At 40.3% G+C, this 12924-nt stretch overlaps 2 protein-coding genes across 3 annotated transcripts in view; one reads left to right on the top strand and one right to left on the bottom strand.

The window, feature by feature from the left end:
- Positions 1 to 2451: 2451 nt before the first annotated feature.
- Positions 2452 to 5536, top strand: ABITRAM (actin binding transcription modulator). 2 transcript variants are annotated; one of them, XM_084507614.1, is made up of 6 exons: positions 2452 to 2637; positions 2719 to 2857; positions 4098 to 4227; positions 4949 to 5025; positions 5112 to 5181; positions 5250 to 5536. In XM_084507614.1, exons 1-6 carry the CDS (start codon positions 2574 to 2576, stop codon positions 5376 to 5378), a joined length of 609 nt encoding a protein of 202 aa, XP_084363740.1. In that variant the 5' UTR covers positions 2452 to 2573; the 3' UTR covers positions 5379 to 5536. The 2 variants fall into 2 exon arrangements, with proteins under 2 accessions (XP_084363740.1, XP_084363741.1); XM_084507615.1 differs by having other exon boundaries at positions 2460 to 2637; positions 2719 to 2770.
- A 74-nt stretch (positions 5537 to 5610) lies between these two features.
- Positions 5611 to 12924, bottom strand: part of CTNNAL1 (catenin alpha like 1) — a 53651-nt gene continuing 46337 nt past the window's right edge. Inside the window, exons 13-19 of the mRNA XM_084507608.1 lie at positions 11728 to 11778; positions 11474 to 11628; positions 10071 to 10119; positions 9282 to 9338; positions 9024 to 9143; positions 6849 to 6932; positions 5611 to 6760 (exon numbers count right to left, since the gene is read on the bottom strand). Of these exons, the coding sequence (XP_084363734.1) occupies positions 6599 to 6760; positions 6849 to 6932; positions 9024 to 9143; positions 9282 to 9338; positions 10071 to 10119; positions 11474 to 11628; positions 11728 to 11778 (678 nt within the window). The 3' untranslated portion in view covers positions 5611 to 6598. The remainder of the gene's footprint in view (positions 6761 to 6848; positions 6933 to 9023; positions 9144 to 9281; positions 9339 to 10070; positions 10120 to 11473; positions 11629 to 11727; positions 11779 to 12924) is intronic.

Raw genomic sequence — 12924 nt, 5'->3', positions numbered from 1 at the left:
TCAGAGCTCATATTAAGAATTTACATAAGAATAGATTTTTTTCTGAGTTCTCTCTGGTGAATTGTTACCAATTCTTCTTAATATAGAATAAGCAGTGTCTTGAACTTCATTTCTGTGCTTTCTTTAAAGGTCAAATTATATCAGTCTCTCCACAATAGTAGAAAATTATGGAAGGAAAAAAAAAGTGTGCTCCAGTAAAACATCTATGGCATCTAAACTGTGAGCAAGAAAAAAGGAGCAAATAAAGCTTACTTCGGTCCTGCAAGAGATTATGTCTTAAGGCTGGGAGATGTCTGCTGGCAGCTCCCTTGGAGTGGAGTAGAAGCCAGCAGAGCTCCTTGTCGTTCTTTAGGCTGCCTGACCTCAGCCTCAAAGGAAACTCACCCCTTGCATCCTCCTGTATGTAGGACTTGGGTAATGCATTTGAGACGGGGTTTGTCTTGTTTCCTTTTGAGTCAGCAGGTAGAGAAAGGCAGCCTTTCTTCAGCTTTTTCTCAAGCTGAGGCATCTTGAGGGGAGTGCTCAGGTGTGGTGGGGGTCTTACCAATTCCCCCAAGTATTCATGTGCATGAACCTGTTTTTTTTTTTTTTTTTTTTGTGTTTTGTTTTTTTAGTTTGGTCAGCAGTTGTTTGGAGAGCATAGACTTGTCTTTTAGAGCTCTCCATTGCATCTCTGACAAGAATGCTAACAAAATACAGGTACATTCTTTCCTTTCATCAAGTGCTCTGCATTTTGTTTTTCTTTTCCACTGTTTTCTATTCTACGCTTTTGTGTTCTGGTTAGGCCTCTGTACTTTCCTCAGAAGCACACCTCTAAAGAAACAGCAGAAGCAGTCTGCCAGAAGGAATGCTGCAGCTCGTGGTGCAGAGGAGTCATGCCACGGTACAATAGCCATCTGCTATGTCTTTGTAGCATCTCCTTGGTCTGCTGCTCTGTGCTACCTCTGTCTTTTATAGCAGTCCTATTCCAGTGTTTCTAGGATTGAATTAGGAGTAACAATCTAAATTTTAGGCTTTGTTGTAGCTGAATCCTAAAGGCCAGCTGCTGGTCTTCTTTCCTCCAGTACCCCTAGTGCATCAGTGCCATCAGCTCTGGCTCATGGAGAGCTGCTCAGTTTCTGGCATGTGCATATTGCTGCTTTCTTCTTCAGAAAAACAAATGTATGAGTCTAAAACAACACTCCTATGCACCTCCTCATGCCTAAACTGAAGCTTTTCATACCTTGACTAGTGTTTGCTCCTCTAGTGCCCTTCTGTCTACAGTCCCAGTCATGGGACAGAGGTCTCAGAGCATGGAAGCTTTTTCTCCTCTGGAAGTTTTTCTGGTCTTTATTGCAGCTAGACATGTCCCATTTGGAGCTGCTTCCCGGGAGTTCTTGGCTGGCTTGCAATGTAATAAATTAACATTAAAATACCTGCATATCAAATATGCTGCTGATGTAGCAACATGAAAGGTAAACTCCCCTGTGGACCGCGGGGAAAGAAGAGCCAGGTAAGCTGGCCACGGGCATTTCGGACTGGATCACTGCTCCAGTACTTTTGTCTTTGGTGTGATGTTGAGCAAACCAAGGGCTGAAACAGGTTTGTGCCAGCGAGATAATAAGAAGTGGCTTAGATTTCTGTCATCAGCCTCTAGTGGAAGCAGACCTTCTACTTCTTAACTGTACTGGCACTGAAATTTCTCACCGTTTGGCAAATGAATGGGGCTGAGCCTCTAAGAGCATTTTGTTGTTACACATGTATGTTTCTGCAACACCTGATCAATGGTAGCACCTTTCTGTCTGTCCCCTTGTGTGCTGCCCATGGTACGGACCTTAATTTTGTGTGCAGCCAGAGCGCCTGTGCTAGGCTGGCACATACAGAATCAGCAAATAAGGATGGATTCAGAGTGATTTTCTTTGTAATGTATTTATTCTTCTCATGTTTTTGGCCTGGGTTTGTATATAAGAGCTATCACGTGCAGTTGCTATGTGCAGGGAGAGTTAAAATCAGCCCGTGGCAGTGCTTGTCCAGTGCAAGGCTGGGGGGCTCAGAGCCATGTTGCAGGTCTTACAGGGACACAAGGATTTATTTAAAATAAATTCAAGGCTAAAATGCGGGAGTGGCTCTCCTGCTGCCTGAAGGTAGGGTCATGTGTAGTTAAAACTCCTGTGAAAAGCTGGCTCGCTCTGCTTGCCACAGGGGGGCGGCTGAAAAGCTGTTTCCATGAAGTGTATTTTTACTTAAAGTACGGTTTTAGTGCATATGATGGTCATTACACACTCTATTGTATCGCTGTGTGCTAAAAAAAGAATAAACCACTGAACGAAGTGCTGTTTTCTCAGTTTTTTTCACAGAGAACGGCGTGGGTTGGAAGGGAGCTTAAAGATCATCTATTTCCACCCCCCTGCCGTGGGCAGGGACACCTCCCACTAGATCAGGCTGCCCAAAGCCCCATCCAGCCTGGCCTTCAGCACCTCCAGGGCTGGGGCTCCCCAAGCCGCTCCGTGCCGGGACCTCGCCCCCTCCTCCCGCTGCGGGCTTTGTGGCAGCGGGGCGGGGCCGCCCCACGCCTGCGCCCGGCGGGCGGCGAGATGGCGGCGGGGCGGGAGGGCGGCGGCGGGGCGGCGCGGTACTTCACCCGCTGGTACAAGCCAGGTGCGCGGGGACGGAGGGAGGGAAGGAAGGGGCCGGGGCAGCGGGCCCGCCGCCTCACCCCCTCTTTGTGGCCTCTTGCAGACGTGAAGGGGCGGCCGTGCGAGGACTTCTGCGTGCTGCAGCACTCCAACAGGCGAGTGGCGCCGGGCTCCGGGCTCCCCCTCAGCAGCAGCAGCAGCAGGCGGCTGTGGGAGCTCGGCTTTCTGGGTGTGGGTGCTCGGTAAAACATCCTCTTGGCCCTTATAATGGCAAACCGTGGCTCGGTTTGGTGCCTCTTAGCATCGCAACAGCCCTTTCTGAATTGCGCTGCGAGGTCTCAGCGCTAATGGCGAGGTGCCAGCTCGCACATCCTCCTCCTCCTCCTCCTCCTCTTCGCAGGAAGCCGCCAGGGTCAAGAGGAAGCGGCGTTTCTGGTTCCTCTGCGCTGCTGCGGAGCTTCCCGGGACCGCCGTGCCCCTGTTCACCGGGATCCGGCTCCCCCTTGTGGGAGCTGCTCGCCCGGACCCTGCGGAGCTCCGGCGCTGCAGCTGTGGGCTTCGTGCATTAAGAGCGGCCCTAAAATAGGGGGGGAGTTAGGGCTCAGCTCTGCAGCTGGGTTTGTCTTAAGCGCCCCAGTTTTGTGACAAGAAATTCTCTGCCTTTAGAAAAAGCCACGAGGCGAGCAGCAGGTTTAGCTAAAGCCCAGCTCACAGGTGGACCACTGATAGCCCCTAGCTTCACCTTTGGCTATTCCCAGAACTGTTGCCTTCTGCTACATTATCGTCCTTCAAAAGCAAACCGAGCTTTACTTCAGCTTCTTGAAGTGTCTACTTCAACAGTCCCCATAGAAGTGAATCAAGTGTGTTCGCGTGGGGTGCAACGCTGGATAAAAGCTCTGGTTCTGTGTAATTACCAAGTTTTCTGGTTTTTGATGACAGCCTAGTGGCTCATAATGAAGCATCTTCTCTGTGGGTTGCTTTAGGTCAGAGTTCAGTTCTCATTCAGTTTGGTACAGCTCACTTCAGGTAAGATGCCCTGAAGAAAGCTTGTTCAATGTGGTCCAGTAGCTGACATTTTTCTGAGTAGGAAACTAAATCTGTCTTATCCACAGGCAATAATTACTGTAAGTTCGTCATCATTAGCCCAGGTAAATAGCTTTGTACGTTACCTTGAGCAACCCCCATGCTGTTGTTGGGTCCACTGGGTGCCTGCTCAGTGACCCAACTGCAGTAAGCTGAACTATCACCTGAACTTCCGCTACTAAACTACAGCAAGAACTAAACTTCTACTATATACCGTGGAAGATCAAGTATCCAGCAGCGAAAGTCTTGCTAGTATTTCCGACTAGAAGCTCAAGTGAAGTCCCAGTCTTGGTTTTAAATCCCACCAATACTGGCAGAGAAAGTTTTGAAGCTTGCTTTGAGTACATAAGGGCATGGCTTTTCACAACTACAGCATAATAATTATAACTCTTCTTGCAGAATCTGTGTCATCACCTTGGCAGAAGCCCACCCTCTTCTTCAAAATGGAAAAACAATTAAAAGTATTAATTACCAAATCAGCCCCAACTGTAGCAGACTTCAGAATAAGGTCTCTGGGAAGTCAAAAAGGGTAGGTCTTTTTGATTTGGTTATCTTTCATTTTAGTCTCTCAAACTGCCTGAAACTTTCTGTCTTTTCTAGAATTGAAATTTAAATAAAACACAAAGGTAACTTGCTAAGCCCCTCCCTAGTTAAATAATTATGATGAGAGAGAGAGAGCATCCTGACCAGGGTCATACAGTTTTGGTGGTTTCCAGTGTTGCTCAAACCAATGTTAATAGTCTATTAAGTCATTTTGTTTAGGTATATAGAGGGACTTAAACATCCCTTAATAGATTAAAAAAAAAAAAAGTTTTCACCAAAATGCCAAGCCATTTGGAAACTACTGTTTTTGTCAAATACACCTAGACAGCAGATGGCCTAGTTCAGTTTTTCCTGGTGGGTTTTCAAATGTGTAGTTAAAACTGCTTATGCTAAAGTTAACTGAGCTATATTTTTCTCCTCTTTTTGCTTATTCTAATTTCTTTAAACTACAAATCTGTTATTCCACAAGAACCAGTTATAAGTAAACTTGTAAGCTTTTACAAGCTTCTATTTGTGCACACAGTTGTCATCTCTTCAGTAGGAAATCATAAATACATAACTTGCAATGACCTGTAACTATCCCACTTCCTTGCTTTGTTCTGAGCAAGTTACAAACTTGTTACGTTGCTGATGGTATCTTAGAAGGCCTGTGTAATTAAGTGTGTATTATATAAATGTATACATTATTTTTCTCTTTTCAAATGCAGGGAGCTCAGTTTTTAACAGAACTTGCCCCACTGTGCAGGATATCCTCAACAGATGGAGAAGAGTACACCATTTATAGGTAAGGATGTTTTCCTCTGCCCCCCAGCCTGACATACCATGCACGTTTACTGAATCTACTGAATTTACTGAAAACTACTTTTACAGTTGTATACGAGGGCGACTGATAGAAGTAAATGAAAACATTCTTAGCAATCCAGCTATTTTGCAAGAAAAGGTAAGAACCTTTCTTACTTCTTATTTTCTAACCTTTATTTTACTACTAACTTCATTCTTGCTTTTTAGCCATCAACTGAGGGATACATTGCAGTGGTTCTACCCAAATTTGAGGAGAGCAAGAGCATAACTCAGGGACTTCTGACGCAGGAGGAATACGAGGAAGTTTTGTTGAAACGTCATAATAATTCTGCATGAAGTTAATTATACAGGCATCATCTGTACTTGATATTTAATAAGTTTCTTGGACACTGTAACTTTCATAGGATTAAAAGGCCTGTGTGTCTGTTTTTAAACATGGAACTTAAAACACTGGTTTCACACAAAAATAAAACAGTCCGTTTTGTATATGAAAATTTTCTTTTTTTCCCCTCAATTCTAGTACTACAACAAGCTTTTAAATAAGCACAGATTGATATTTTGGAGAATATTTGTGTTCCACAGGCTTCTTTACTTCTGCTTAGTGCAAGCATAATACAGAAGAATCACGTAATTTAGTTGTCATGTAATTTAGCTAAGCTGATACAACATGGAGTTTGACAAAGGTGAACTGAAAATAAAATGCAACAGGAGCCTGTATACAAAGAGCAGATGCACTTGAAAACAAGTATTTCACACCAGGTTATGCGGTCCTAGCGTTCTAAAGTCAAATAATGCCCTTTCTACAGAAGTTTGTCATAATCGGTATCTATTTACTTCAATTTTAAATGCTATAAAGTCTACATAATACTTCAGTGGTTCCACATGCAATTCAAATTCTGCTCAGTAAGTTTTAATCAAAAAGGAAGCAACAACAGCTATCTACAAATAAAGATAGTAAAAGAAGAAGGTACTGAGACAGGGGTACTAATGAGTTAGAAGTATACTTTGGGAAAAATGAATCATGCCAACAAAATTAAGATCATTGTTGAGCTATTGCAGGAGTGTTTTTTCCTAGGGCTATACTTCATTACAGGTACAACTCAAAACTAAGGTAACATTTCAGTGCTTTAGGCCACAGCCTTTCAGACTATATTCCTGATTGGGCTTTACAAATTCATAGACTGAAGCAGGCCAGAGATGAGCTTACAGACTTCAGCAGTAGTGTTACATACATGTATAGCATATTGAGCACAAGGTTCTTTACGTGAACTGTCTATTAGCAGCATCTTTGGGTTGGAACATCCATTAAGACATTCAGAAGCATTAACTACAAAACCAGTATTGATAGCGAGCGTAGGAAATTCATTCACATTATAAAAATATATAACGATTACACTAGTTGGTGCTGTAATTGTTAGGGACATCTATTAGATGTGACAAAGGTCAACGGTTTTAATTCAGATTAACCTGGTTTGACTTTCCACAAATGAAAGCAAAATTGAAACTTCAGCAAGTGTTATTTTCTGATGGAGTTCCTGCATTTCTAAGTGCTATAATTACTTGCTCTCTAAAAACGTCATGTTTGTTACATGATTTTCCAAAGATTTGATGCCAAATGTCTCAGCTCTCCTTTCTGGAGCATGTGCATTTGTGCCGGTTCTTATTCTGTCTTCTCTCCATGGTGGAGCAGGTTTAAGATAGCCGTTTCCTGCTTTATTCTGTATAAAAAGAAGATTTATTTTTAAAAACATGAACGAACAAAAAGCAAACAAGAAAAAACTAAAATACTGCAGATGAATCAAGTACCTTTCTCATTAATTTGCTGCAAAGTGGAAGAAGTTGACATAACAGAGTCATCACGTTCCTTGTTTTCTGAATGCATGCATCAACCTAAACAAGGTAAGTACAGTAGAATAAGACCAATGATTACTTTTTTCAGGCAACTATTTAGTACATATGATGATAATCTATTTTGAGCTTGAAGGGATAACATTTGTCCTTTGTAAATATCTCTTCTAATCAGAAAGTTTTGCCTAGCCATTTTGAATTTTTCTACTGCTCATAAAGCAACAGCATCCCTTCTGTTAAAGGGAGACTTGGGCTGGGAAACAAGAGAATGATACACAGCTCAGGAGAAGGAACTAAAAATAATACAGTATTAGAGAGCAAAATTTCACAATTTTATTTATTTTTTTTGGTCAACGTCCTGTCAGCAAGATTTAGAAAGCAGCGTGACATGTAAGCCTTACCTTGACCATGATACGAGTTACACTAAAGGTCAACTAAATCTTGAAGCATTTGAATTTAAACTTTATGAGTAACGCTCAGCACAGCTCACAAGTTTGGGCTGTTCAGAAACATAGCCTTTCAGCACTATGGAGCTATAAAGAGACTGGAGTTCCTGATTAGTTTAGCTAGTGAGTGTAAAACAAACCAACCAGTAGATCTCAGGTGCTGACTTCGTTTTTGGTTAGCTTGCATGGTCCAGCCCCTTTCAGAACTCAGCTGTCCCTCCCACGAAATTGAAACATCTCCTACATGGCTAATTTGAAACAAACACCCAGCTGCACAGAAAAACAGATCCCACTGCTGCTCCTTAACAAGCCTGACCTCTAATCACTACTCAGATTTGTAGATTTACTTATGGTAGCAATGCAGAAATTTTTATGGCAGCTATGTATAAGTTTACATATATATATAAAAAAAAAAAAAAAAAAAAGAGTAATAGCAGAAAAAACTGGGCAGTCTAGAACAGGCTCTCTACCTTCTGAGAAGCAAGCGTGTACTTCATGAGTAGAGTCTTTGGGTTTTGGAATTTATGTTTATGTAAAACATCCATAACACGAGAATAACAATAATTATTAGTGGTGGTAATACAAATTGCCTTTGTTAATGCTTTGTGCACTTCTTAGTGAGCTACACTTAACTATAATTCATATAAATAAAGTTATGTGGCTTACAGTAAGATAAATACCATCTCATATTATTCAGCTGAGAATTCTCGGTTTCACCATGATAAAATTCCAGAACCTCTATTTATGTAGTGGGTAAAAGAGAGAGATGTGGACAAGTTCCTTGAAAATTGTTCTCAGCAGTAAAAAGCAGTGTAGTGGAAGTCTGTGGACAACTTTCCTTTTTTATTTTTTTGTGTAAACTTTTTACTAAATGAAATCCAAAGTGAAATCCAGATCTTTTACTGAGTGAAATGCAAAACCCAAATGGTAGTTTCACTATTTTTAACAATAACAAAGAAAAAACTGTTTTATTATATTGATTCTTATACTCTATAAGTTGGTAAGTTACTGGTAACGAAACCATTCCATAGAACATTAATATTAATGATAAATCTGGGCCAGTTAGACAAAATTTGGGTATCCATGCTCCCTTTAGAAAATAGTCACATAAGCCTGGGAGTACTGTTCAAACTATCCACCTGCAGGCTTCCATATATGCTGGATGCCAATGTATCATATTTTGCCTTCTTTCAAACTCTCGGTGTGAGGTCAGGATAAACTTCACTGAAGCCCTGCTCTACTAGCGGGTGAAAAAAAGAGTCCATAAAGCAGTTGCCCCTGTTCTGAAAAACATCCTTTCCTAACACAGGATACTGCAGTAAATGGCTTCGGTTACAGTGACCAGTGAGACAGTAAACAAAATATTTTCATCAAGAGGAACAGTTCTTACTGTTCTTCCTCTTTACTTTGCACATCAGCTTCTCAAACCATGCTAAGTGCAAAATAGTTCACTTCAAGTTGAAGTAAATTCCTCTTCTACATAAGGAACAGCAACAAGGATATACTGCATTGCAGAAAAATGCTTCTGCAATGTAAAATTTTGTACTTGTTAATTTTTACGGACCTGTCAGTTGAAGAAACTCAGTTATCATTAACTGTTTCATGTTTTATCAGGAGCATAAATTACTAAGATACTGTATTTCAAAACAAGTTAAGTTCTCAGAAATGTATATAATTTTTACTTTACCTTTGTAAATATGGCACTTTTACCCTGAACAGAAGCTTTTGCTGTTATTTGGAGCTGCTTGCACATAGGGATCAGTTTTTCAGCTTCCAGCAGAAGCAAAGGTTTGTCGTCATCATGTATCTGAAGTATGTTTTAAGAAGACAAAACCACTCTGTGTTAGACTCCAATATTAAGTTAATGGAGAAGACAAAACAACCAGCCTTTAAGTTCTATCACTAAAATCATAATCTGAAGGGCTTTTCAGTTGTCATACGTCACCTGATCAGAAAAGGCTTGAAAAGCTGAAGCAAGCTTCATGCCTTCTGTTGCAAAAATCTGAAAGTGTAAAAAAAACATGTTAAAAAAAAAAAAAGTGAAGCAAATGAACCACCAGTCTTTTTCCCTTTTGTTTTAATAAATAGTGTACTCTAAAAGGGTAACAAGTTTGAAGTGATTTCTGAAGTAAAAACCTACACTAACACATTGCCATTCTCCCACATAAGCAAAGTTTTAAAAGTTTTTCCCTTTACATATGGAAAACATTTTTTGAATTGGAGCAGCTCACAAAAATTTTGTATTTAGATGATACCCTGCCATATTTGCTTACTGTCCTAACACAGGAAACTGGTCTCCTGTTAAACATCCATACCTTGGAAACATCACACTACACTCCCTCATTTGGTCCCTTGTCTTTTTGTTTGTATCATTCATATTTTTGCATCTTCTTCCTTTCCCAATACTGCTGCTCAGATTAGGATGAGTATCTGTTAGCACTGTCAGGGACTAAACTAAGTAACACAATGAAGAATACTATTGCACTGAAGGCCACTATTTCCCATTCCTAACTGGAATCTCAATTAAGTCATGTCTTAGATAAGGTCCCACCAGAACACTGGAATGTTAGCTTTCAGAAAGTGCCAGAGTTATGCTGTTGCATACAGCATAAGTTGTACAGTTGCCAGTCAATTTTTGATACTCTGTACTCATGTATAAGGAATCAAAGAGTTAAAGTTGCATTTTGTTCTTCATTCAGATTCCCTAACTCCCAGTTCATTATAAATGTATTACCTCTGCTTGATGAAATAAATCTTGAGTGGTTTTCAGAAGTCCTTCTCCTCTGTGGAAACAATGAAAACAGAATATATGCCATGTATAGACTACAGAATATTTTGCTGGCTGCCTGTACAATTTATATTCTCTGTCTATCACACAAACACACCAGGTGTGGGGGAAATGGGGACACATCTGTAATACCACAAGGCAGGATGTGATCCCTAAATCTTTGTCGGATGGTTTGTACTCGTCCTCTTGATACATCTCTTAATGCCTACTCTCTTAACATGCTCCACGTAACTATTATAAATAAATAAATACTTGGCATCATAAATGTAACAAAGCATCTCTGCCTAGGTATTTAAAAAGCAAGTCAGAGCTCTTTTATTAATAGAAACCTGCACGCCGCAGTAGCAATATATTTTCAGTAGCTAGTGTTCTAAATTTTTCCTTCCATTTTATTTGAAAAGAAGTGTACACTGATACACTCTTTGAAGTGTAGACTCTAGAATGGAGTCTTATTTATCGGCTAGAAAAGAGGTGGTGTGCTCCCCTCCCCCTGTGCCAGTAACTAAGCCTCTGTTCTTTTCTAGAGTGAAGTATTTCTGCGAAACACAGAAGGACCTGAAAATTACAAGAATGAAAAAGGGCATGCTAAAATCTTATCAAACACAGAATATATTTAACTACTGAAAGTAGAAAATCTACCAGTAAAGATAGTGAAGTACTAATACACAGTGTCTCCTAGCTAAGAAAAGGGACTAAGTTGTATTTGAATGGTAACAGCATGACGCTTAAAAATGAACACACGAGGGCGCAGAATGAATAGCGGGCCACAGGCAATTAAGCCATAAAGCTAGGTAACAACCAAGGAGCTTTTGCAAAGAGAAAAAAAAATCAGTTACTGCTAAAATGTTTCACCTATCTATTAAAGCACTCTATCCCAGAACGTCTTAGGTCTTCCACTTACGTAAGCATTAACACCACTGAACTGTAAAATTCCACTCTTTTGGAAGATGCTTCACAGAACTTATTACAGGAGCCCCATTTCACAGTATTATATAAATACTTCAGTGACTGGGGCACTGTTGGGAAATTAGACAGAAGTTGTTCAGTCCTCATCAGCTGAGCAAGGACAGAAATCTGGGTCTCTGGCATACTGAATATTATTGGACTACTAGGTGAGATTAACCTCTAATTTTTCATCAAAAAATCCTAAATTATTCAAAGAGGCTGACATTGTGCAGGCAATTTTAAAAATTCCCTTCAGTATAGCAAAGATCAGTAAGGATAGAAATTAAAGCTGCTTTCCAACTGTCCCCTGATACTTATACTCTGAAATTAAATTTGTCTTTTTTCTTATAAATGCTTCTAATTCTTTTCAGCCCATTGAAATGTACTGCATGCAGCATAATTACCTGGTAAATAAATACATGGAATAAGCCATACTTGACATGCCTTGCCCATGTTGTACAATCTCATTCTCCTGATCCTCCCATTTCTCTGTCTCAGAGTCCACTTCAGATGTGAGCAGGTGCAGTTCTAATCCAAGTTTTGCAATTTTTGCTTGTTCCTATAAAGGGCGACAATATTCATAACATATGAGAATACATTCTTTAGACATGATGATTTTTTTTTTTTTTAACATTTTTTAAAAATGATGGTGTCTTACCTCAGTATCTAGTTTGACTGGCTTTAGTGCTTTCAGATTTGCATTATGCTTCTGTTTCAAACAAAAAAAAATATTTTTAAATAAAAAGAATTGGTAGTATTTTTTACAAACAAATCAAAAAGAGATGGGTATGTATACTCAGACTGTGCAGGAAAGTTCCAGCAGTTCAGACAACCTTCTCAACAGAAGCTGGGAATCTGTTCCAATTTGACTGTTTTTCTGAAATGGCAAGTGCAGACAGGGTCTGTGCCTGCAGACACGGTAACATTTCAAGGAGAAGACCTTGAAATGTCTGAGACCACAGTTCTCAGACTCATGTCGCTTCTCTACTTCCTTGCACCATACCATCTTTTCCCCTTATCCTCAAAATCCCGAGTAATAGGTACTGCTAAATAGTCATAATCCAGTACAACTGTGCTGATTTTCCCTACAAATGTAACACTGCTGTGACAGTGACTTGGTACTAGCTGAACCAACTTCCAAGCTGATCTAGGGTACCAGCACGTAAATGCTGGCATGACAACATGGCTGATCATTCTGTGTCAGTTTGCTGAAGCAGATGGATACAAATATTGAAATTCTGAACTTTTTTTTCTTCCCTTCTCCTATTTAAGCCACAAACTATCTAAAATATGTTTAACTGCAAGCCAAATATTGGCTCAAATTAAACAATAATTAGTGGTACTGATGTGAGTGGAATACTTGATAAGATGAGCTTGCAAACTTGCACACTGTACAGATGTACGCAGTAATACATGATTTGTTGCAAATTAATTTGCATGTAGAAGAGCAGTAGTTTCAGGCTTTAACTTCACGTGCTAATAATATCTGTCACTGTGCAAAGAGAGCAGAAACTAAAAAATAAGGGAGCAAGAGTCCACACTGAGAAACTGCACTGGAGTGCAGGGAAATGAAAAGAACAAAGTTGGTGTTGTAGCTTGGAGAGGTAAATGTCAGCCACTAGAGGAGGTTGGATGACAAAGAGTGCAGGATTGAGAACCTTGCCTGAGGAACTAAAAAGAGCTGCTATTAATTACTGGGAATACTCAGGCAAATTAAGCTAAGGAATCCCTGCTGGAGGGTGAAGAGCAGGAGCACTACTCATTATGAATAGCATCATAAATAAGCTCCAGGTGTGGTCTCCATCTCTGACGTGAGGAATCTGAGTAAAAATAAAACACTACTGTTAACTTCCTA

The sequence above is a fragment of the Aythya ferina genome, assembly GCF_964211825.1.
Source record: "Aythya ferina genome assembly, chromosome: 2".
NCBI classification, from domain to species: domain Eukaryota; kingdom Metazoa; phylum Chordata; class Aves; order Anseriformes; family Anatidae; genus Aythya; species Aythya ferina.
Note: the sequence above shows the minus strand (reverse complement) of the source record. Positions and strands in the feature narration are given on the sequence as shown.